Source organism: Octopus sinensis, linkage group LG2 (genome assembly GCF_006345805.1).
Source record: "Octopus sinensis linkage group LG2, ASM634580v1, whole genome shotgun sequence".
Lineage (NCBI taxonomy): Eukaryota > Metazoa > Mollusca > Cephalopoda > Octopoda > Octopodidae > Octopus > Octopus sinensis.
In genome coordinates this window covers 90,696,100-90,720,451 of record NC_042998.1, presented here as the reverse complement: position 1 = coordinate 90,720,451, position 24,352 = coordinate 90,696,100, and the positions used below count along the sequence as shown (strand labels likewise).

Genomic DNA, 24,352 nt, shown 5'->3' with positions numbered 1-24,352 from the left:
TGATTATAACACATCTGATCCTCTGGCCTCATTCAAAATGCATATGAAAATGTAAAGGAGGCATAAAAGCAATTTAATGACACATTTATGGCAATGGATACAATATACAATTAAAAGTAATCAGGTATTGTTAATTGCAATATTTCTTAAGAAATATTCTTCTAATGAAAGATTCAAGAAAATATATATGTATATATTAAAAAAAATTTGTTAGGTTTTTAAAAATCAGTTTATTTTTCTTTCAAGTTTTAAAAAAATAACCCCTAAAAGTGTACATGGATAACTATTTTCACCTTAGTATGACAATACATGTTCTACTTTACATATCTTAAGGTTTTAGTTTTCATTGTCTTTTGAAAATGCTTTCTTGTAATAGACAAATGAACAAAAATAACTCATTCAAATGCATAAATAAAATTTTTTAAGTGTGAAAACAATTTTTTGGGGGGTGGGGTGTATCAACAAGAAATTTAATTCTTGAGTTGATAAAACTGAAATAAAATAATCCTCCTTGAACATTATAAAAAACATGATCGAATCCATTCAGTCACATCCCAATGGTTTGAGGAATTAATCCTAAGAGAGTTCCAAATGTTTAGAAGAGGTTTATGTTGGCATTCACAGGTTACTGAGGTTTTTTTTTTTCAGAATTTCTCTTTTTTTTGGGGGTTTTAAATAAATGATATCAACAAGATAAGATACATTCAAATAGATATAAATAAGTTCTGGAGATTGTAAAATATGAAGAGATTTTAAATAATAAAAAGAGGGAAAAAAATCTTAAATAAATGGCAGCACATGGAATGGAATTAAGAATTATACAGTTCTGGAATCTTGCAATTCCTTCCCACCCCCAGAATATCACAGAAGTTGGCATCAGCATGTTGACATTTCAATGTTTAGCAGGGAGAGCCGTGTCTGCAAGTAAAAATGAAAATATTTTCAACAAGGATACAAAAAGAGCGAAAATGTGTGTAATGATAATATTAAGATTGTTTAAATATATTCTTAAATTCAAAATAAAATGTTACTAGAATAAGAGTGCGTGTGTAAGTATAAGCTCAAACAATGAATAATCCAATGTATTAAATGGAGAAGGTGAAAAAGAGCCTCAGCCACGCTTTAAGAAATTCTAGATTAATCTTTGAAAGGAATTTATGTTATTGCTGGTCCGGGTTGTTGATTCCTATTGATTATAAACAATAAGGAATAAATGAGTCAAAAGTAAATTACACAGCTTGGCAGCAGGTTGAACTAGATTAGTATAGAGCAGTGGTTCTCAACCTTGGGCCATATGACTGTAACAGGATGAGAGGTCTCCGAAATGGATGGGTGCAGCTTGCATCCTTTACATTAAAATATTAATCGAAGGAAAGAGCCAAGACTTCCGATTAACTTCAACAGCATAAATATTTTATTTCTGGATTTGCAATATATACATTCTTCTTTCAGGGCGAATCGGCAGCCTAGGAGCTTGTCGCAGTAGTCAAGTGGAGTGAGCCAAATCCTGTCTATTCAAGCGTAGCGGAGAAACGCCACAAGGTAGCAGCTTGAGAGAGCTGCTAAAACACGACTGTCCTGTTTAGCTGCCAGCATTCGAGAGAGCGATACGAGGGAAAATTCGCTGCTGCTAGTTTTCTGCGCATGCGCATGAGGGAACTTCCAGCAGGCCTTCCGGAAGAATCCAACTCTGCGTGTGTGTGCTAGAGATTTCCAAGATGGTGCGACTGAGGCCAAGCGACCAAGACCTTTGGAAATATGCTGTGCTCGAGAAGACCCGGCAATCCAGATGAAACCATAACCCGTGGCCTATGCCAGGAGCATAACCAGCCCGCTTATGCGTAGCTTTTCCTTCTTTGGCTACTAAACTTTGCTTGCAAAGACCTGTTGAGGCAAGTGAAATCAAATCAAAATCACTTCGATGACTGGCATCCGTGCTAGCAGGGTGCAAAGAGCACCATACGAGTGTGATCGTTGACAGAGCGGCTATTCGAGTATGAGCATTACCATCATCACCTTACTGTCACTTATGCCTGTGCTAGTAGGATGCCAAGAACACCATCTGAGCGTGATCGTTGTGATTGTTGCCAGAGCAGCCAACTGGCTTCCGTACCCATGGCATGTAAAAGGGCACCATTCGAGTGTGATCATTACCAACGTCACTTCACTGGCACTTGTGTCGGTGGCACATGTAAAAAGATTCGAGCGAGGTCATTGCCAGTACCGCCTGACTGGCCCCCGTGCAGGTGGCATGTGAAAAGCACCCACTACACTCTCGGAGTGGTTGGCGTTAGGAAGGGCATCCAGCTGTAGAAACTCTGCCAGATCAAGCCTGGTGCAGCCATCTGGTTGCCAGCCCTCAGTCAAAACCGTCCAACCCATGCTAGCATGGAAAACACGTTAAATGATGATGATGTGTCATTACAAGGCTCCCCCTCGAGTGCAGAAGCACAAAACAGAAGATTGTAGAGGCTCCAGAAAACAAGATGGTTACCGATCACCCAGAAGATGTGGCACACAATATGACAACTCAGATAAATATTAATGCAAAAAGAAATAAACATGCACAAAAGTTTTTTTTTTTTTTACAAAATGTCCAAGAGTAAAACATGAAATGGACCAGGAGAGAAAAGAGAATGTCAAATGTAAATTGTTTTTGAAAGTTTCTTGGGCCAGTGAACAGTTCTTCCTGATCTGGTAACATAAGGTTTGCTCGGAGCACTTCGACGATGAAGGTGGCGTTCTAGGCGTTGGTAGAGGTAAAGGTGCCTGTGTAGATGAATGTGGTGTCAAAGGTATATATGTGGGTGTGGCAGCGGTGTCATCGAAAGATGTAGACACCTCAAAATATGCTTTTTTTAGTTGGTCCACAGAAACGGTCTCCGTACGACCATTCATCTCGATGGTGAAAACTTAGGGAATGCGAGAAAGCACACAGAAGGATCCTTTATAAGGAGAAACAAGAGGTCCCTTGACAGAGTCGTCTCGAACTAAAACATGTGACCAAGAGTCCATATCTGGTGGGACATGAGAGGGTGGAGATTCTTCCCTGGAAACTATGGGCAGAAGATTTGAAAAATAAGTACAAAGTCTGGCAACATTAGATGCTGGATCATGGAGCTGTGAAGTATCTGGCACCAACATCGTACCAGGCAATGCCAGTGTGGTACCATACAGTAGCTCTGCAGAAGAAAAACCCAGGTCTGCCTTGACAGCAGTACGACAACAAGAAGCACAACTGGCAGAAATTCAGAAGATTGGCCTTGAGCTGTCTATGGAACCGTTCAACTAATCCATTAGAAGATGGATGATAACTGGCAGTGTGAATGTGATGCACACTTAGAATACATGACAGTTCATGAAATAACGAAGCTTCAAACTGACGTTCATGATCAGTGGTTAATCTGGATGGAACTCCGAAATGGGAAAGCCAGTTAGAAACAAAAACTCGAGCAAGAGACACATCAGAAATATCTGCTATTGGAATGGCTTCTGGCCAATGGGAGAAGCGATCGACACATGTTAAAAGATAAGAAAACCCACGACTCACAGGCCATGGTCCAACCAGATCAATGTGGATATGGTGAAAACGGGCCTCCGTAGGAGGAAAGTGTCCGAGTGTGGCACGAGCATGCCGTTGAATCTTGGACCGTTGGCACTTAGAGCAAGTACGTGTCCAAGAGGTAATAGTGCGATGCATATTTGGCCAGTAAAAACGAGCAGTGATAAGTTTAAGGGTAGCAGCGATGCCAGGATGTGATAAGGAGTGCAGTGCCTCAAACACTGAGCATTGATGATTTTCAGGCACAAGTGGCCTAGGAGAACCAGTGGAAGTATCACAAAGTGCCTTCAGCTGACGGAAGCGGAAGATAGGCAAACTGGCAACAGGAGAACTTAGGCGAAGTTAAATCTAACATCGCCAAAGGTGCTGCTCCTGCGAAATGGCAGTTAAGTCAATTGCAGCAGGAGATGAAAGAGAACAGACTGGAGGCGAGAAAGAGCATTAGCAGGAATGTTCTCTCTTTCAGGTATATGACGAATATCACTGGTAAATTGTGAAATAAAATCTAGGTGACGGAAAGCACAAGGTGAGAGTTTGTCTGTCTTAGACGATAGGTCAAATGTAAGAGGCTTGTGATCAGTATAGATCACAAAATCTTGCCCTTCGAGTTGATGCTGAAAAGGACGAATTGACAGGTAGATCTCCAAAAGTTCGCGATCAAAAGTGCTGTACCGCCGCTCAGCCGGTTGTAACTGGCGAGAGAAGAAAGCTAGAAGTTGAGTCTGATCGTGCACTGTGTGTTGCAGCACTGCGCCGACCACAGTGTCCGATGCATCCACTGTTAATGAGAGTGAAGCATCGGGAACCAGATGTGTTAGCAATGGGACAGAAATTAACTCCCTCTTGATGGACTCGAAAGCAGATAATGCTTTAGCAGAGAGGGTGCTTTGACCATCCTTTTTAGAGGTGTCCTTTAACAGCTGAGTCAGAGTAAGTAGCTTATCCGCGCACCAAGGTATAAAACGTCGGTAGAAATTAACCATGCCAAGATAATGCCTGAGCTGGCGCAAGGAAGTAGGAGGTGTGATGTGATGCGTTGAATGGCATCAACTTTTGACGACAGAGGTCTGATTCCACTCGAATCAATATGATGACCTAGAAAATCTAGAGAAGATTGTCCAAAAACACACTTGTCGGGATTTATGCGTACACTATAGGCACGAAGACGCTGAAAGAGCTGAGACAGGTGCCGGAGATGATTTTCACAGGTGTCACTCACAACGAGTATATCATCAATATAAGCAAACATGAAATCAAGACCGCGGACAACTTCATCAATGAAATGCTGGAACGTGCTGGTAGCGTTCCGCAAACCGAAACTCATGTATAAAAGCTCAAAGCACCCAAAAGGGGTGGTAATAGCAATTTTCAGTACATCGGCTGGGTTGACCGGTATTTGGTGATAAGCATGTATAAGAACAACTTTTGAAAAAATGGTACAGCCATGAAAATTCGCCGAAATATCCTGAAGATTTCTTACTGGATAGCGATCTGGTATCGTTACAGCATTGAGGCATCAATAATCTCCTACTGGGTGAAAATCGGACTTCCCTTTTCGTGCCAAGTGAAAGGGAGACGCCCATGGGCTGGTGGAGGGGCATATCAGGCCAAGTTGGAGCATGTGCTCAAAGTCAGCCTTAGTCGTCTTTAGAAGGTCAGGCGCAAGGCGCCGTGGATGCGAAAGGACAGGCAGCCCAGTGGTCGAGTGGGCAGGCTTTGCTGGCTGAAAAGTAATGTCCACTAGCTTCAGAAATGAAGCCTAAAGAGAATGAAAGGCATCTCCAGGGGTGGCAACAAAAAATGTCGGGCTAAGAACTGCATTGGTAGAACCTCTAATCGGCGTGGAGAGCGATGTAGTACCGTAGAGAAGCCTCCAATGCCTGACATCTACCAATAGATTAAAATGATCCAAGAAATCAGCACCGAGAATAGGATGAGGTATGTCAGCGACGATGAAAATCACGACAATGATTAATATCAAAGCGCAGAGGAATCTGACTGAAGGTGGCTATGGGAGAGGAGTTGATAGCGTGCAGAACAATAGAAGAGTATTTAGGCTTGTCTGCAGTGAGACAAAAATGCCAAAAGCTACAATGCTACATGAAGAATTTCTTCGACACCAGATCTTTGACAAAGAATGCACCATAAGTAGGAAGAGAAAAGGAGGAAGGTGCCATGCTCAACTTCTCCGAACTTAGTTAAAACTGCACGGCAGGATGCACTTGCATGCTTTATCAGCAAATCTGGAATGGTACCAGCACAGCCTGGAACGTAGCCTAGAGGCAGAGTGACTCCGACTACGCAAATGACGCCTATTTTCCCGGCATAGCTCATCTATGTGTTGTGTTAGCGCATCTATTTTGTCTGATATAGTGTCATGTGACAGAGAAGAGGCTGAAACTGAGGCTGTCGAAGGGGTTTCAGTGCAAACGCACACGCCACGTGACAATGGCTGGCCAGAAAATTCCAAAATTTTATCTGCCATTGTGGCAATTTGGTCCAAAGTGTTGGACTCAAGGGCTGTGGCCAGAATTGTCTGAAAGTTGAAAGGCAACCTAGAAAAGAAAATTTTTCAAAGAAGAGGCGCATCCGCGGAGTTTCCACTTAACTCACACAAGCAACACAAGAATTGTGACGGAGTCTGCCATTAGCTGCTCGTCTGCCATTAGCTCATTAAACCTACCTTCTTCAGACCGAGTGTCGTGTCAAAGAATTTTCGCCTTGACAAACGCATAGGTGGCATCTGGGCTAGGATCTGTAATGAGATCTCTAGCAGATGTGGCGAGTCGAGGAAGCAAGCTAGAATAGAGGAGGTGTAATTGTTGAATGGGAGAAACGCCGTGAGCCACACAGAGTCGCATCTCCCGTGAATAAAGGTAAGTTTGGAACGGATATGCTTCTTCGAGATGCCTGTCACAGAGAAAGGTAAATGAATGGAAACAAAGCGACGAGAAAGGAACAAAGAGAATTGAGATGAAACACGAGAAGCGGAGAAAAAAAGAAACCAACTAGCGAACCGACAAAATATGTTTGTGGACTGGTGTGTGCACAAAAGGAGAAAAGAAAATAATTGTGAGAACAATATTGTTAATTGTGTACAGAGAGAAAAGAAAAAAATTCCTTTTTTTTTTCTGTACCAACCTTCGTCGCTCTGAAAAGGGAAAAGAAATGAAACAAGGAGAGAAAAAATGAAACATGGAAAAACCAAATTATCAATGTGCGTGTGTGCTAACATATGTGAGTGTGTGTGTGTGTGTGTGTGTGTTTTTATGTGGTTCTTCTGTTTGTTTTTTTCTTTCTTTATCGGTGTTGACACCATGTAGAAGATCAGCAAAAATGGCAGAAGAATTAGTTTTGTTCTGTCAGCATGTGGATGAAAACTGAATGCTTTGACTTGAAGTGGGCCGTCGAATTCTTTTCTGTTGATGTTCCTGCTTGTTGAGACTTTGTTCGTATTCGGTTCAGCCAACTTATGAAGATAGTGACAGCGATAGTGGAGAGACATCAATATAGTGGTGGCATTGGTGGAGTGAGATGGTCTGGCCTGCAGGTTGTATACTAGCTGTGAAAACGACAGTGAAATGATTCACAAACAGTACTGTATAAAAACCTGGGCGAGTTGCTGTGTACGTCTGTTGGCTTGCATGTTCGTTTCATGTTCAGGGGTCACCAATTGTAACAGGATGAGAGGTTCCTGAACTGGATGGGCACAGCTTGCACCCTTTACATTAAAATATTAATCGAAGGAAAGAGCCAAGACTTTCGATTAACTTCAACAGCATAAATATTTTATTTCTGGATTCGCAATATATACATTCTTCTTTCAGGGCGAATCGGCAGCCTAGGAGCTTGTCGCAGTAGTCAAGTGGAGTGAGCCAAATCCTGTCCGTTCAAGCGTAGCGGAGAAACGCCACAAGGTAGCAGCTTGAGAGAGCTGCTAAAACATGACTGTCCTGTTTAGCTGCCAGCATTCGAGAGAGCGATACGAGGGAAAATTCGTTGCTGCTAGTTTTCTGTGCATGCACATGAGGGAACTTCCAGCAGGCCTCCCGGAAGAATTCAACTCTGCGCATGCGTGCTGGAGATTTCCAAGATGGCATCACTACATGACCCTTGGGGATCCAGATAACATTTTGCTTTTAAAGTTTATGTGCAACTAATTGGTTATACTTCAACAATACACAATGTTTTAACCATCATACACATGATTATGTGACCGACCAGGCTATCAGATTACAATGTGCTTTTGCATTGTTTTAGCCTTGAAATGATGCTACTCCACTGGCTAGGCAAGCAGACCAACAATCAACACTGATTGAAGGGGGACTGGAGCAATGTGAAATGAAATGTTTTGTTCAAGAACATAATGTGTCGACCAGTCAGGGAATCAAACCCACAATCTAGTAATCATGAGTGCAACAGCTTAGCCACTAGGCCATACACCTTTAACAATCATTTTATACAATTCCTTACATTTAATTATTAAAATACAAAAGGGTGATTTTTTAAAACATCAAATGGCTAAGGGGGTTCACCTGAGTAATGAGGGAATCAAAAGGGTCCATAGGTAAAAGATGGTTGACTACCACTGGTATAGAACAAGAACCCATGCAAGCACAGAAAGGTGAACATTAAATGATGATGGAGATAGTAAACCTATCACTAGAGAAATATCCAAAAAGAATTTATCATGTGCTGAGTGGTTGGTGTTAGGAAGGGCATCCAGCTGTAAAAGTCTTTCCAAGACAATAATAGAAGTTTGGTGCAGGCTTTGGCCTGGCCAGCTCTTGTGGAACCATCCCACCCATGCCAGCATGGAAGATGGATGTTAAACGATGATGATGATACCATATATAACTACACTGTATTTAATTTCCTGTATTTTATTAAGATATTTCCTTCTTTACATACATGACACAAATTTTTTGAGATTTACGACCTAAATATCACGATAACATTTGCGTGGATGTTACAATCTGGATGTGGCAAATCTTATATCTCACAAAAATAAACAGTGTAATTTTCATTGGAGGAAACTGAACTAAATTTTTTACAGTTCTGTTTGGATTAATCTCATTTCGAGTTTCTTTGTAAGGCAACTGAAAATTGTTATTCGATATGGTAAATACTTGTATAGTCACAGACTATTATAGTTACTTTTTAATATTTCAATGTCAACACAAGCTACAGAATGTTTAAAAATAATACATACTCCAAGTCTGTCAAATGAAGTACTGATGTCATCTGGTTCACCTTCCAATATCTCTTCAGGATTAGGAGCACAACCAGAAACAATATTGGTTGTTGGTGAAGTGTTCAAAGAATCAGAAGATGCATCATTGTCTTCGAGTTCCTGGACGATTTCTGTTTGTTGTTTCACAAAGTTAATAAATACCTACAACATTAGAAATAAAGAGATAATTTACAGTGTTGAAAAAACTGTTACACTGTAACAAGGCTATCTGAAGGATGAAATTTAAAGTAATGTGGTTTTTGACCTGGTGATTTTCAAACAGAGAATTCAACAAATATATGAAAGTATAATTATTCACCCATGTTAGCATGGAAGATGGATATGATGTTAAATGATGATATCCAATTATGATTCCTATTCTTACAAAGTTGATACTTAAAAAGTTGTCTTTGAGGTTGTGTATATTTTTAAAAGTGTAGTTTAAGTGCAGGTAAAGCTGTGTGGTAAAAAAGTTTGCTTTCCAACCATGTGGTTTTGGGTTCACTCTCACAGCACAACACCTTAAGGCAAGTGATTTCTACAGTAGCTCTGAGCCAGTTTGTGAATGAATTTGGTAGAAAGAGGCTGAAAGAAGTCCATTATGTTTGTGTGTGTGTGTATATGTATATATATATATGCATGTGTGTGTTTACAATTGCACTCTTTGAAAGATGACAGTGTCATCTTTGAAGATGTGTGAAATAAAAGATCCCCTACTTCAAAACATGCGAAGGAAAATGACAGAAAGGGCATTTGGTTTTAAAACAAGGCTTCTACAAATATATTCATCTAACCTATGCTAGCATAGGAAAACAGGTGTAAAAAAACAAGCACATTTTTATCTTTAACATCATTACAGGTAAAAATTGTAACAATTCTATATCTATGGTTTTGCACTAATAGCATTTTTAATCCAAAAGATTTTGAGATGCAAAATCTTGAAATCTCTGAATCCTCCTCTAGGTTCTCTCTCTAAAGTTCAGTGACATAGAAGTATACATGATGAAGTTGATGATATACTATTTCCTCAAAGTGAGAAAGGCATTTGCAGGTAAAGCTCTGACTGGCATGGCCAATGTGTGGAAGTCCATTCTGCCTCATCATATGAAGCTCAGTTACTTCTATGCAACTGTAAAGTTCATTCTATAATATGACTATGAATGCTGGCCCCCAAAGTTTACTCTGAATGGGTTACTAATCCTGAATGAAGTTTTTAGTAGTTAATGCTGAACAAAAGAGATACTAGTAACAATAGTCTGTAAAGACAGTTATCAGATTTGAGTGAAAAAATTCCAAGAAGAATGAGGCAGTCTGGTCACTACAAGGAATACTGGTAACTTGTTGCCAGCTGGCTGGTGCTCTGGGAGCTGATACATTGGTATAGAAAAGAAAGATGGATGAACTAAAGAAAGATGAAGAAGCAGAAACTATTAACTAGCTAGCTAGTAAGATATATAAAGGACAGAGATGGCTGGAGGCATCAATGAAGGACTTATCTGAAGACTAACTAAATAATAATTTATGAAAATTTGTCATAAACAAGGGTCTTAGATTAATTAAAAATTTGTATTTTATGTTTTTATTTCACTAGGGAAATTCATACAACTATTTTCTTCTTAGATGATATTTCTTAATGGATATGACTAAGCTGCATCAAGTAGAGGGGCTCTAGTTCAGGAGTTCCAGGGTTTTGAGAAGTGTGGAACCACCTCTTAGCCACTTCTAGATCTACTCTGACCTGGAGTCATTGCATCTGTCAGGGTCCCAGCTATGGGTTAAAGGGCTTGTAACCACCTAAGCAAGGGTACATTGACATCATGAGATACAGTATGGTGGATGTGAACTATTTCAGATGAACTTATTGAATCAATAGTGAATATCACTAGCTGCTGAGTGGATGAATAGACAACAAATTATCAATGACTAGGATCAACAAGTGCAGTTGGCAAACAACTGATATCATCTGTAGTCATGGAATGTGCAGATGAGCTATTTTAGAGAGCAAAAGACTAATGTAACCAGGCCTGACAGTCATGAGCCATTGCTTTATCAGGATGTCTGGTGTGAAAGAGTTGCATTGGTCTGGGAAAATCACCTGATTGGATGATGATGAATGGTAATAACAAAATCAAAGTTAACAACAAAACATTCTAAAGAGAGGAAAAAAGAAAATTAGTGTTTTGTAAAATATTTTCTAACAAACCAAGGAGTACATATATAAAATAGTAAAGTAGAAAATATTAGTTTATGAGGAACCTTCCTAAGTACATCATTTTTATATACTTTATAATTGTTACAAATAGATACATAATCCAAAATTGTTTCCATAAACACATGTGGTCAAAGATAATAAAACTATATGATTCTCCACAAATATCTGAATTATTGTTTTAATTTTCAATGTAATATTTTAAAATTTTCTGTTTCATTTCAACAAATTTTGCATGCAGTTTTACAGGAATATCTGGAAAATGTCTAACTAAAAAATTCCTAACATAACAATACTGAAATTTGTAACAGCAAAAAGACAAGCAAAGTAAAGGTGTAATACATACATTATCTAGAGTATTCTGACTGACAGAATAGTCTTCAATCTGGAAATCTCTTTGAGCATCTTCAAGCTTAGAAAAGATGTAAGCTAAAGAAATAGTCTTTGACTTAATTTCATACTGAAGCATGTTAATGTGTTGCTCCTGAGGGGAAAAAATATATAATGAAAACACTTTAGTTTCACCATCAATATATTTGTTGAACATAGGTGCAGACAGTAACAATAATAAGACAAACATTTTCTTTTTCAACTATCAGTGAAAGAAAGGCAGCCCTTTTTCAGGGCTACCGATACTGAAAGGAAGAAGTTATCTTTAAACTAGAGATCTGGCATGAGTGTTTACAACAGAGTGAATGCCATTAAAGGTACCCAAAGGCTATGTAGCAGTGCCAAACTGGATGATAGATTAAACCCTATCTCAAAATGCAAAGAGCCAGAGCAAATATCACTAGGTCTCCTGTTTGATATTTTAACTATTCCACCAATCCCTTGCTCTGATATGGTTCTTTATTTCATTGGACCCCAAAAGGATGAAATGCAAAGCTGACCTTGCAGGGATTTGAGTGGTATTTTGAAACTAGATAAGATGTACAAAGGTGGTGGGGTTTCACCTAAGCTGCACTCCACAGTTTACAAGGAATGAACTTTTATTATTGAACATATACTGAATAAAACCAACTCAGAAAATAAAGAGGATCAACAAATTTTATATCATCACTATATTCCATTTAAGTCATTAAACTATTTAAAACCCATTAACATGTTACTTATAATACCTAATTTCTAAATTCTGAAGAAAACTAGTATAAAAACAATTTTGTTTTGAAAATTTCCTAATTATTACAAGATAAACAAGTTATTTCTGATGATAGTGAGAATATTTTATAAATAGGAAAATATTTTAAAGTATTACTTACCTTAATTTTAGCATTAGGGAAATTTTTATCAATAAAGTGTTTGACGTTCACACAATTTCTTTCATAGTTTGGTCCTCTGATACGAATTACAAATGTGTAGCCATCACCATATTTATTTTTTAAATGTTGAGTACTGCCAAGACATTTGAAGCTGCCATTTACCATAATAGCTAAACGTGTACAGAGAGCTTCACATTCTTCCATGCTATTGAGAGAGAGAGAAAAAAAAAAAAGTGAATTAGGGCACAAGAAAATTCACTAACTTTTATTTTATTGATTTAAATCATCATCACATAATTGTCCTACTCATGCCAGCACACGCATATACATACATATATATATATATATCACCGTGACCAACCAGGCAATCAAATGTTGCTACACATCGCTGGTCACAATGCGCTTCACATTGTTTTAGCCTACAAATGATGCCACCCTGCTGGCTAAGTGAGCAGGCCAACAGAAGAAAGAGTGAAAGAAAGTTATTGTGAAAGTGTACAGCAGGGATCGCCACCACCCCCTGCCAGAGCCACGTGGAGCGTTATGTGTTTTCACTCAATAAACACTCACAATGTGATCCTACAACCGCGAGTCTGCTGCTCTAACTACTGAGCTATTGCGCCTCCACCTATATATATATATATATAATTTAAAGTAAACAGAAAATACAGAAATATTGATCAACAATTGACTAACATTGATTATTATTTTTTAATACACATAGACTTTATCCAATCTAACAGCCGTTTCTGCTTCCAATGTTCAACAGTGTTGCCACTGAAAATTCTGAAAATAATATTCATCATATTAAGCCTTTCTTCTTCTTGAGGCTTTTCTTTTCTTTTATGTATTTTTCTTCACTCTGATAAAGTTTGATGCTCCAGATCAGATGTGTTACAAAATATATTTTCAGAATTCTCAATGGCAACACTGTTCAACATTGGATGCAGAAATGACTGTTAGATGAGATAAAGTCTATTGGTATTAAAAAGTAATAATCAATGTTAGTCAATTGCTGTTGATCAATATTTCTCCATCTTCTGTTTGCTTTAAATTTGATTCCTGATAAACTTATGTTTATCTTTGTCACTGCCTGTATCCTATGAGCATAATATGCTTGCATATGCATGCTCATGGTTAACATAGGTAATTACACCGGTAATAAAATGGATATTTTTATCTCTTAGATGGTTATTCCAACCTCTAACTCTACTAACCTTATATATATATATCTCCTTCTGGTCTCATCTCAAGGCCCTATTCTTTCCTCTTCCTTCATTTATTTTATTTTATATAATTTTGTATTTGTATTCACTTTGATGAAGCTCCATGTACTAGATCGAATGTGCTATAAAGATGGTGAATATTCTTTTCGGAATTTTCTTTGTAAGCACCGATTAACATCGGCAGCCAAAATGGCTGCAAGTATTATGTAATGTTATGTTATTTTTTTGTATTAAAAAATAATTAACTGATGTTGGTCAATTTGTTTGGTGATCAAAAGTTTTCTCCATTTTCTGCTTATTTAAATTTGATTCTGGATAAACTTTTCTTTATTCAATTACCTGTACCCTATGAGCATAGAGTGCTTGCATACACATGCCCAGGGATAGCATAGGTAAATGATCTTGGTAGTAAGAATGAATATTTTATCCATTAGACAGTTATTCCAACTGCTAACTCTGCTATGTATATATATATACTCCATCTTTCTTTTCAACCTAAGGTAACTGTATATCTCTCTACAGCAAGACACCTGTTCTTGTCTCTCTCTATCACACTAATATCTCACCACCTGTATAAAGCCATCTCCTTCAATTAAGGGGGTTTTGTCTTGAGTTACTTGGTGTTCTAATTAGTGCTGGTAGCATGTAAAAAGCACCCAAAACACACTGTAAAGTGGTTGGTATGTGGAAGAACAAGCCATAGAAACCATGCCAAAGAATGGCATTATAATTTGATGCAGTTCTCTCTCACAAGCTCCTTTAGAATCATTCAACCGTGTCAGTATAGAAAATGGTCACTAAATGGAAAGATGTCCATCGAATATATCATCATTTAATGTCTGCTCTCCAGGATGGCATGAGCTGGATGGTTTGACATGGAGATGGCTAGCAGGGAGCTGTCCAAATGTCTATTGTGTATGGTTTCTATAGCCAGATGTCCTTCCTAACACCAACTATTTAGCAGAGTGTGCTGGGTGCTTTTTACATGCCACCAGCATGGGTGTTTTTATGTAGCACTGGCATGGGTGAGTTAATGAAGCACTGGCACGAGTGCTTTTTAAGTGGCACCTGAAGGACAAGCCTGTATGTGTGGAAGACAGTGATTTTACTCAGCTTGACATGTCTTATCAAGTACAGCAAATCACCACATCCCCCAGTCCCTTGTCAGTTACTCAGTGAGGCCCAGTGTTCAAAGATCCCTTCTTACCACTTCATCCCATGTCTTCTTGAGTCTACCCTTTCCACAGGAACCCTCAATTAGAACTCAGCACTTCTTTATGTAGCTGTCCTCCTCCATATGCATCACATGACCAAACTAGCACAGTTTGCACACATCTGATGCCTCTTATACACAGTTTTCCTCTTAAATCATTTACACTGTTGTGCATGCATATTGACTTTATGTATCCAGCAGAGCATGCTAGCTTATTTCTTTCAAGTCTTTGTAAGTTCTCTGTAGTCAAAACCCACGTTTCATTGCCATGTAACATAGATGTATATACACAGGCATCATATAATCTTCCTTTCACTCAGAAAGTAGTAGCTCTCTGAACTTCGTCCAGCCTGTTATTATCCTAGCAACTACACTTTCAGAACTCCCTCCCCCACTACTAACTTGGTCGTAGAAGAAACAGAAGCTACCTACTACTTCTCATGATCCACCTGAGTAGTTGAAGGAGCCTATTGTCAGCATCATTTTAGTGCTTATTGTACCAGCACATTTGCCACCCACAAAGACTATATTCTCCATTAACCTTCCTTTGACAGCACTCTTATGTGTCCAAAGCTTGCACTAGGTACAACATATGGAGTTTCTACCAACACCTTTCTTACATATCAAGCAGAGCCATCTCCCAGAAGGGACATGTGGGTTGTGTGTTTTCCTATTTACTAGGACTTTGGGTTTTGCTAAATTAACCCTAAGGTTCATGGATTCCAGACCTTGTTTCCACACCTGAAATTTCTTCTTATATATATAATAATCCACAGATGGAATTTACAAATATTTTAATGCATTGCTATGCATGTTTCCACAAATCACATGTTTCTTATGATCATAGTCTGTATTCCTGGGATGATTACAGTACAGTCCATAGTATTCATGGACATCAGGTGGATTATAATTCATGTGTTCGTTTCCACAAGCAATATGGCATTATGTCTACAGAAATAAGCATGAACTATGATCCACCCGATGTCCATGGATATTACTGACTGTACTGTAATCATCCCAGGAATACGGACTATGATTGTAAGAAACATGCATAGCGATGCATTAAAATATTCATGAATTCCATCCATGGATTATTTTTATTATATTTACCCTACATTATATTGGAACAGCTTGGCACAACCTCATAAAACTGCTATTGCAAATTGGCATCATTAGACTGTAGCCGGCATAATAAAATAGGAGCCTTTATATGCTTACTCAAAAATGTATCCTGTAAACAAACTTAAAGGATATATATATATATATATATATATATATATGATGGACTTCTTCCCAGTATCTGCACACCAAATTCCCTCTCAAGGATTTGGACAGCTTTGGGCTATAATAAAAGACAGGCCCCAAGGTATCACACAGTGGAACTGAACCTGGACCACATGGTAGCAAAGCAAAGTTGCTAATCACATAGTCTGTATGTCATGCAGTTGAAATGGAAGTGAGAAAGCATTTACCTGTGTGAGGTGAGTATGACTGATCGACCAGATTTTACAAGATCTATAATTAGATTCCAGAGGAACCGTCTGGAATATGGATCCATGCCTGTGGTAGGTTCATCCTGGAATAAAAATGTAGACAGATATAAATTATGGAAACAGGGGAATGTGAATTACACAAAAGTAAAAATAAACATTTTTGATATTCTTGCCAATAATAAACAATAATAAAATTCTATCATACCATAAAAATAACTGGAGGATTTCCTATTAGTGCTATGGCAGTTGATAGTTTCCGTTTATTTCCACCACTGTAAGTGCCTGATGCCTTGTCTGCAAATTCAGTCAAAGCTAATTTCTTTAGAGCCTGGTTGACAACCTGAAAGAAAAAATAGTTAATATCAGGTCTTTTCAAATAATCATCATCATCACAAACATTAATAAGTTTCGTCTGAAATATTAGTACAGTTTAAATAGAGTTATTTATAACAAAATCTTGCCTTCATATCATATAACTAATAGCTTCACATCCTTGAGAAGTTTCTTGTCTTAGATACTAGTGAAGCCTTTGCTCATATCTAAAATGAGAACCTAAGCTTTGTTGCCCATCTATTGATTGTTCTTATCATTACTCATTCACAATTCCATACTAAACACTTTTCTCAATCACATATTCCATGGGCCACAAACTTTTGGAATTTCTTTCCTACCCATGGAAAAATAAGGAAGCCAGTAAATGAGTGGTATCATTTTAAATTTAAGATAGAAGGGTTTTAAGCAGAACTATAGTATCATCTATTTCACTTTCAAAAGAAACATCAAGTATCTAGAAGTTGAATAGGTAAAAAAAAACCCACAAAAGATACCGGAACAAGAAAATAAAATTGAAATTTATTCTACAAGTATTGAAATCATCATCATCCCCATCGTTTAACGTCAGCTTTCCATGCTGGCATGGGTTGGATGGTTTGACTGGGGACTGGTGAGTCAGATGGCTGCACCAGGCTCCAATTTGATCTGGCAGAGTTTCTACAGCTGGATGCCCTTCCTAACGCCAACCACTCAGAGTGTAGCGGGTGCTTTTATGTGCCACCAGCACAAGGGCTAGTCAGGCGGTACTGGCAATGGCCATACTCAAACGGTGTTATTATGTGTTACCTGCATAGGAGCCAGTCCAGCAGCACTGGCAACGCCCTTGCTTCAATGTTGTTTTTCACGTACCACCGGCACAAGTGCCAATAAGGCAATGCTGGTAACGATCACGGTTGAATGGTGCTTTTTATGTGCCACCGGCACGGGGGCCAATTAGTGGCCCTGGCAATGATCACACAAGGATGGTGTTCTTAGCGCTCCACTAGCATGGATGCCAGTCATGCGGTGCTGTCAAACTAGCAATATATAGAAGAGATTTAGAATAACTATGCTAAATTATTTTTAAAATAGATGACTGAATAGGTAAATAGTTTAATTCACTTTTATAGTGCTACTGCAACAAATTCAGATACTTCTGGATAAGTGCTTTGTTAAAGCCTATGTAAAATATCAATAAAATATCAATTGAATACCTTCTCCATAAAACAATATGCCTCTTGTCAAATAATTCTAAAATCTTGGTTGCCCAGTAATCAATCAAACAAATTTTTAAAAAAAAACTTCCATTTATTAACATTTTAACTTATGGTAAAGTTATCTTCTTCAGGTGGCAACAACCAAGATGTCCCAAAATGCTGCACCAGAAACTATCTCAAATTAGCTTTGGTAGCTCCTCAGTTTTGTGTTGTGTGCCTGCCAAAAACATTAATTTAGTAGAATGGTCTTCACTATGAAGATGAAGTTATAGAAATTAAAATGATATATAATCAGATATAGCCTTTTGTTTAGCACAATAGTAGTGGTCAACAAAGTCTACCTCTTGCCCATAAATGTGTTAAATCCACATAAGCCTGTTTTATGCACCATCAAGACAATCTTGAAGCTTCTTCATAGTTCAAGTTTCTGCTCCAAGAGAACAAAACTCTCAACACAGATTTTGAAGATGGTAAGCTTTGTTGGTTATAATATTTGATTGCTCATTGGAGAGAAAACTGAATATGTGACAATGAAAATGAAAGCAACCTGCCAATTTGTTCCAATATTGGCCCACAACTTAAGGAGGTCAGTGACTTCAAAGAACTTTGGTCCTATGTAGTTGATAGTAAGAATTATGAACTACCTGTAATACGCTTCAAAACATCAGCCAATCAAGTATTTCAAAATCAACCAGCATAGTAAAGTAATTAACTTTTCTAAGTTATATATCAAACATGTCAATGCACAAACATCAATAGAGAAAGCAACAAACATTACCACTGACACAAGAGACCTTGCACACATTTCTTATTCAGATTTGTATTAAAAGCATAAATAAAATGGCAACTTACAATTGCTTCATCTTTTGGAGGAATCCCTCGAAGACGAGCATAAAACTGAAGGTGCTCTCGAGCTGATAATTCATCATAAAGGGAATCAAACTGTGGACAATATCCAATGTTTTGTCGTACTTTACTCAGGTCTTTCAGGATACTGTAAAGGAAATGTATTTTATATCAAAATTTGGTCAGATAAACATAATAAACACTTTTACATTAAAATATATCGGATGTTTGTCTTGCTAATTCCTCAGAATATTTGCATAATCCTTAAAAACAATGATAGAATAGACAAGAAAACAAACTTTAGACAGTGATTACTTCTGATTATTGAAAGCACCTAGAAAGAATTTACCTATAGCTCTAAGTCTGAGAGAGAGAGAGAGAGAGAGAGAGAGAGAGAGAAAGAGAGAAGAAACAAATTTTACAAATTTGTAGAATTGTCAACAGGAACAAGAAAAATATCAAAGAACAATTTTCAGTAAACTTTTAAAAGAATACAAGTTAAATATTTTAAATTTAAATAGAAGAGATAAAGTTCTTGGTAATAAATCCATAGAGTAATAGGCTTGTTTTTCTTGATAAAACCAAAACCTTTCAAGATTTTATAGGTAGAAATTTTTTGAAAAGTTATTATTTCAGACAGATTTATAAATTTGTCCAAAAGGAAGCAAAATCTTAAAACATTTTAAGGAACATGAGAAAAATTCAACCAATAAAATTAAGTCCTCTCTCAATTTATATATATATATCATAAAATACTTAAAAATAAGAGAAAATATTAGAATGTAAATCAATGAACAAGCTACAATGCTACTGCATAAAGCTGCGTAATTGAATATTACAAGTAGCATAAGTAAATATTTTGACTAAATAACTATAGACTGCAAAATTTTAAAAAGTATATTTCTAAGATGTCACGAAGATATTTGAAGACTGTTGAAGACTGGTCACTACTTTCAATGAAACAGTTTAGTATTCATTTCATTTTCAAAATATGAGGAGTGTTTTCTTTGAAAACAGTAACTACAGCTAGTTCCAATAAAAGATACTGTTCCAAGTAGGTTCAGATTTATGCAAAATATCTTTTACTGTAATTTATAAAATTTTATCTAATCAGTTTATAATAATGGTAGTTCTTTTGGGTCCTTTATATTAAATTAGCAGTTACTATCATGTTACTAGTCTTTAATTAATTTCTGCAGATACTATTATTAATCTTGTATTTGCTTCAGTCATTAGACTATAGCCATGCTGGGGCACTGCCTTGAGGATTTTTAATCAAATGAATTGACTCCAGTGCTTTTTTAAGCCTCACACACACACACACACACACACAATGGGCTTCTTTCAGTTTCTGTCTCCTAAATCCACTCCCAAGCCTTTGGTTGGTCCGATGTCCCATACAGTGGGACTGAACTCAGGACCATGTGGTTGGGAAGTAAGCTTCTTACCACACAGATATGCCTGTGCCTAAAATGTTCATAATAAATCATCTGATAAGTTAAAGACACACATTGAGTGTTTCTGGATGCATTGCTTTTCGCTGAAATCATTTTGAAAGATTTTACCTGAAACGGTGCAGTTCAGCATCTCCATTTGTTGGTGCTATATCTCCAGTTAGCATCTTGAAAGTTGTAGTTTTCCCAGCGCCATTCACACCTAGCAGCCCAAAACACTAGAAGAAAATATTATTACTCAGTAACATGTAAAAGTCTGAATCCATCACTCGATTTAAATTATAAGATAAACAAGTTTCAGAATAGGAACCATATAATAAGTCGGAATAATCACTATAGATTATACTAATTGTTTTCTAATGAACTATGGCTTTAGACCTTAGTAAGTTTTAGTAAGTAGGAAGGCAGACAAATCACAAATCCCTCCAGGGAGATGACACTGCTTGATATGTAGAAAAGGCATAGGTAGAAACTTCATAAGTGCTAGCTATGGACACATACGAGGTGTAGCAATATCAAAGGAAGGTTAACAGGGAAAGTCTTTGTATGTAGCAAATGTACAGAAAATAGACTCCTTCAAATGTCAGCAGGGGATACCTAGATGTAGTTGATAGCATTCGTTATCTAGGTGACCAAGTCAGCAGTGGAGGTGGATGCTCCAAGAGAATAGCTGCTAGAATAAGAATAGGCTAGGCAAAGTTCAGAGAGTTTTTACCTTTATTGGTAACAAAGGACCACTTCCATCGAGTGAAAGGCAGGTTTTATGATGCCTGTGTGCAAACAGCTATGCTACATGGCAGTGAAACAAGAGCTGTGTCTGCAGACGACATGCGAAGGCTTGAAAGAAATGAAGCTAGTATGCTTCACTGGATGTGCAATATCAGTGTGCATGTACAACAAAATGTAAGCATCTTGAGAGAAAAATTGGGCACGAGAGGCTTCAGATGTGGTGCACAAGAGAGACAACTGTGCTGCTAAAGTCATGTGATGTGTATGGATGAGGAGAGCTGCATAAAGTGCTGATCTCTAACTGTAGAAGGAATCTGTGGAAGAGGTAGGCCCAGGAAGACAAGGGATGAGGTGGTGAAGAATGATCTTCAAATGTTGGATCTCACGGAGGCAATGACAAGTCATTAAGACCTTTGGCGATTTGCTGTACTTGAGAAAACTCGTCAAGCCAAGTGAAATTGTAGGTGTGGCCAGTTCTGGTGGCACATAAAAGCACCTGTGCTGGTGACATGTAAAAGGCACCCATGCTAGTGACACGTAAAAGGCACCCATGCTAGTGACACGTAAAAGGCACCCACTACACTTTGGAGTGGTTGGTATAACAAAGACCATCTAGCTATAAAAACAAAGCTAAATCAAACTGGAACCTACAGCTTTCCAGCTTACTAGTTCCAGTTAAAGCATCTAACCCATGCCAGCATGGAAAGTGGACACTAAATGAAGATGATGATAATAATCTTTGTCGTTTAAATGTTAGCTGTAATTTATATTTTCCATCACAAATTTGTCCCCAGAAGTTATATAGAGCATGTGATATAAAGGATGATTGATCTATAGGTGATTAACCCTTTCGTTACCAAACCGCCCCAAAAAAATTTTGGTTAATGTGACCAAAGCCGCCCGAATTTACCTATTCATATTTAAATGAGAATATCAGAGCAAATCTCTTTAGTACATTTGTGAAAACACGTGATTATACTTCAAAACAGTTCATCTACAGTTTTGTACAACGATCGACGTGTAATTTTAATTCCCTGAATTTTGGGAGATTTTTTCCCACATTTTTTTTCGGCATCGATTTTTCTTCAACTTTGAAAATGGATTGGAGTTTCATGTTATCAAGCATTGATTCCGAATTGGAAAATTTGTGAAGCAAATACTGGGTACTGTTGTGGATTTAGTTTTTATACAGGGAAACTAATGTTAGTCAGCATGGCTTAGGGTATGATGTGGTCTGGAAGTTATTGTTTGAAGCGATCAATGCGGAAACAAACTTACGCAAAATGTAAACAAACACAAAATGGGGGTTCAAATTTCGGAAAATTTGTGAAGCAAATACTGGGTACTGCGTGGATTTAGTTTTTATACGGGGAAAATAATGTTAGTCAGCATGGCCTAGGGAACAATGTGGTCTGGAATTTATCACTTCCATACCATAACCAGGGCTGTATATTATTTTTTGACCGATTTCTTTAGTTCGGTCAAACTTGCAGTGGATTCCAGTATTTCACTTTATTCCACCTTTATGGTACATCTGTTGTGCATTCAACTGATGATATAGTGATGTGCACAATTCTTCTTTATCAAAATTTTGTTGCATACCCATTTGAATATTAGCTGATGATTCATTTTCTATGGTGATGTTTAAACAAAATTTTAATATTTTTAACTTTTGCTCAATTTAAAATTTTAATATTTTTACCTTTTGCTCAATTTAAAATTTTAATATTTTTACCTTTTGCTCAATTTAAAATTTTAATATTTTTACCTTTTGCTCAATTTACCTGGATTTACCTGTAATTAAAGTCACTTTGAGACAAAAGTTATGCAATAGAATTGATTAAGAACCCTTTCTTTAATTATGTTCCAAATATCACATTAATATGTTGATAAGTAAAAAAGTTACAGTTATTTAACGAAACAAGCCTAGATTCATGATTATTTTAGAATTTAATTGAAACTCATGAGGGGTGTATTTTGGTCAGAAATATAGTAACGAAAGGGTTAAACTAGTCAGTTGTTAGATATTACCAGCCAAATATATCAAGTAATATTTACCTCACCCGTTGGTACACCTAGGCAAAGATGGTCAACAGCTAGATGTTTGCCTAATTTTCTGGTCACATACATCTAAAACAAAAGAAAGTTTTATATTTTATTTTAAGAGATGTGAAAAGGAACAAATTAATAATGTAGGAGATAACTAATTAACACTAAACTGATGAATTCAAATTTGTACTGGCATCAAAATAAGGCCCTAGATATTGTTTGCTTATATCTACCTAATAAGAAGTATAAACACTTTGCATAGATTGGTTACTTTATTAAGGTTACTGCAGATTTTTTCAAACAGTATACATAAATCTTTAAAAGTCAATTGTAGGAGAAATAGTTGAAAAAAATAATGCTATAATCATTAAAAATTGAAACATAGATTAAAAGATTACTGCTATAACAATTGATTATCCCTTTCTGTAATCCTTTAATGGCTATGAGGAAAATTATGACAACTTAGTTCATCACAGCTGTGCCATTAAATTTGTTTCATAACTGCATGGTTCTGGATTCAATCAGAAGTGTATGTACGTACATACATACGTACACTTCAGATTGAATCCAGAACCATGCAGTTATGAAACAAATTTAATGTAAGTACGTAAATACGTACACACACACACACACACACACTGCTATTATAAGACATACTCCAGCCAATAAATTCATTATATTTGCTGCTTGATTTTACCTTGCACAATGAACGAAACACCACTTGAACTTACTACCATCTCACTACTTGTTATTCAAGAGATGTAGGACTTCCATGAGAAACCAACTTCTCTACATTAAAGTCAATATATCACAAAGATAAATCAATTATGGAAGTATGGTAAACACACCAAGGTATATTCCATCAGTGGCTGATCCAAGGAAAAGATTGAATCTGTAAAAACTCATGCCATAAAAGCAATCTGTTTGTTTCTCTTTTATATGCCTTATATAATATAATACACGCAGGGTTTATGTGTATATATATATATATATATATATATATATATATATACTCTTTACTCTGTTACTTGTTTCAGTCATTTGACCGCAGCCATGCTGGAGCACCACCTTTAATCGAGCAACTCGACCCCGGAACTTATTCTTTTGTAAGCCCAGTACTTATTCTATCGGTCTCTTTTGCCGAACCGCTAAGTGACGGGGACATAAACACACCAGCATCGGTTGTCAACTAATGCTAGAGGAACAAACACAGACACACATACATATATATATATATATACACGACGGGCTTCTTTCAGTTTCCGTCTACCAAATCCACTCACAAGGCTTTGGTCGGCCCGAGGCTATAGTAGGAGACACTTGCCCAAGGTGCCACGCAGTGGGACTGAACCCGGAACCATGTGGTTGGTAGACAGGCTACTTACCACACAGCCACTCCTTTTACTTGTTTCAGTCACTAGACTGTGACCATCCTGGGGCACCACCTTGAATTTTTAGTTGAATGAATTGACTCCAGCACTTATTTTTTAAGCCTGGTACTTATTCTATCAGTCTCTTTTGCTGAACTGCTAAGTTACAAGGACATAAGT

At 37.4% G+C, this 24,352-nt stretch overlaps 1 protein-coding gene across 2 annotated transcripts in view; it reads right to left on the bottom strand.

Annotated features, from left to right (window-relative positions):
- Positions 1–448: 448 nt before the first annotated feature.
- Positions 449–24,352, bottom strand: part of LOC115224264 (ATP-binding cassette sub-family A member 2) — a 211,658-nt gene continuing 187,754 nt past the window's right edge. For both annotated transcript variants that reach the window (XM_029795078.2, XM_036515271.1), the window contains 9 exons: positions 22,812–22,883; positions 20,136–20,242; positions 18,577–18,718; positions 16,401–16,535; positions 16,175–16,278; positions 12,264–12,468; positions 11,351–11,488; positions 8,775–8,957; positions 449–918 (listed from right to left, as the gene is read on the bottom strand). In XM_029795078.2, the coding sequence (XP_029650938.1) occupies positions 877–918; positions 8,775–8,957; positions 11,351–11,488; positions 12,264–12,468; positions 16,175–16,278; positions 16,401–16,535; positions 18,577–18,718; positions 20,136–20,242; positions 22,812–22,883 (1,128 nt within the window). In that variant the 3' untranslated portion in view covers positions 449–876. The remainder of the gene's footprint in view (positions 919–8,774; positions 8,958–11,350; positions 11,489–12,263; positions 12,469–16,174; positions 16,279–16,400; positions 16,536–18,576; positions 18,719–20,135; positions 20,243–22,811; positions 22,884–24,352) is intronic.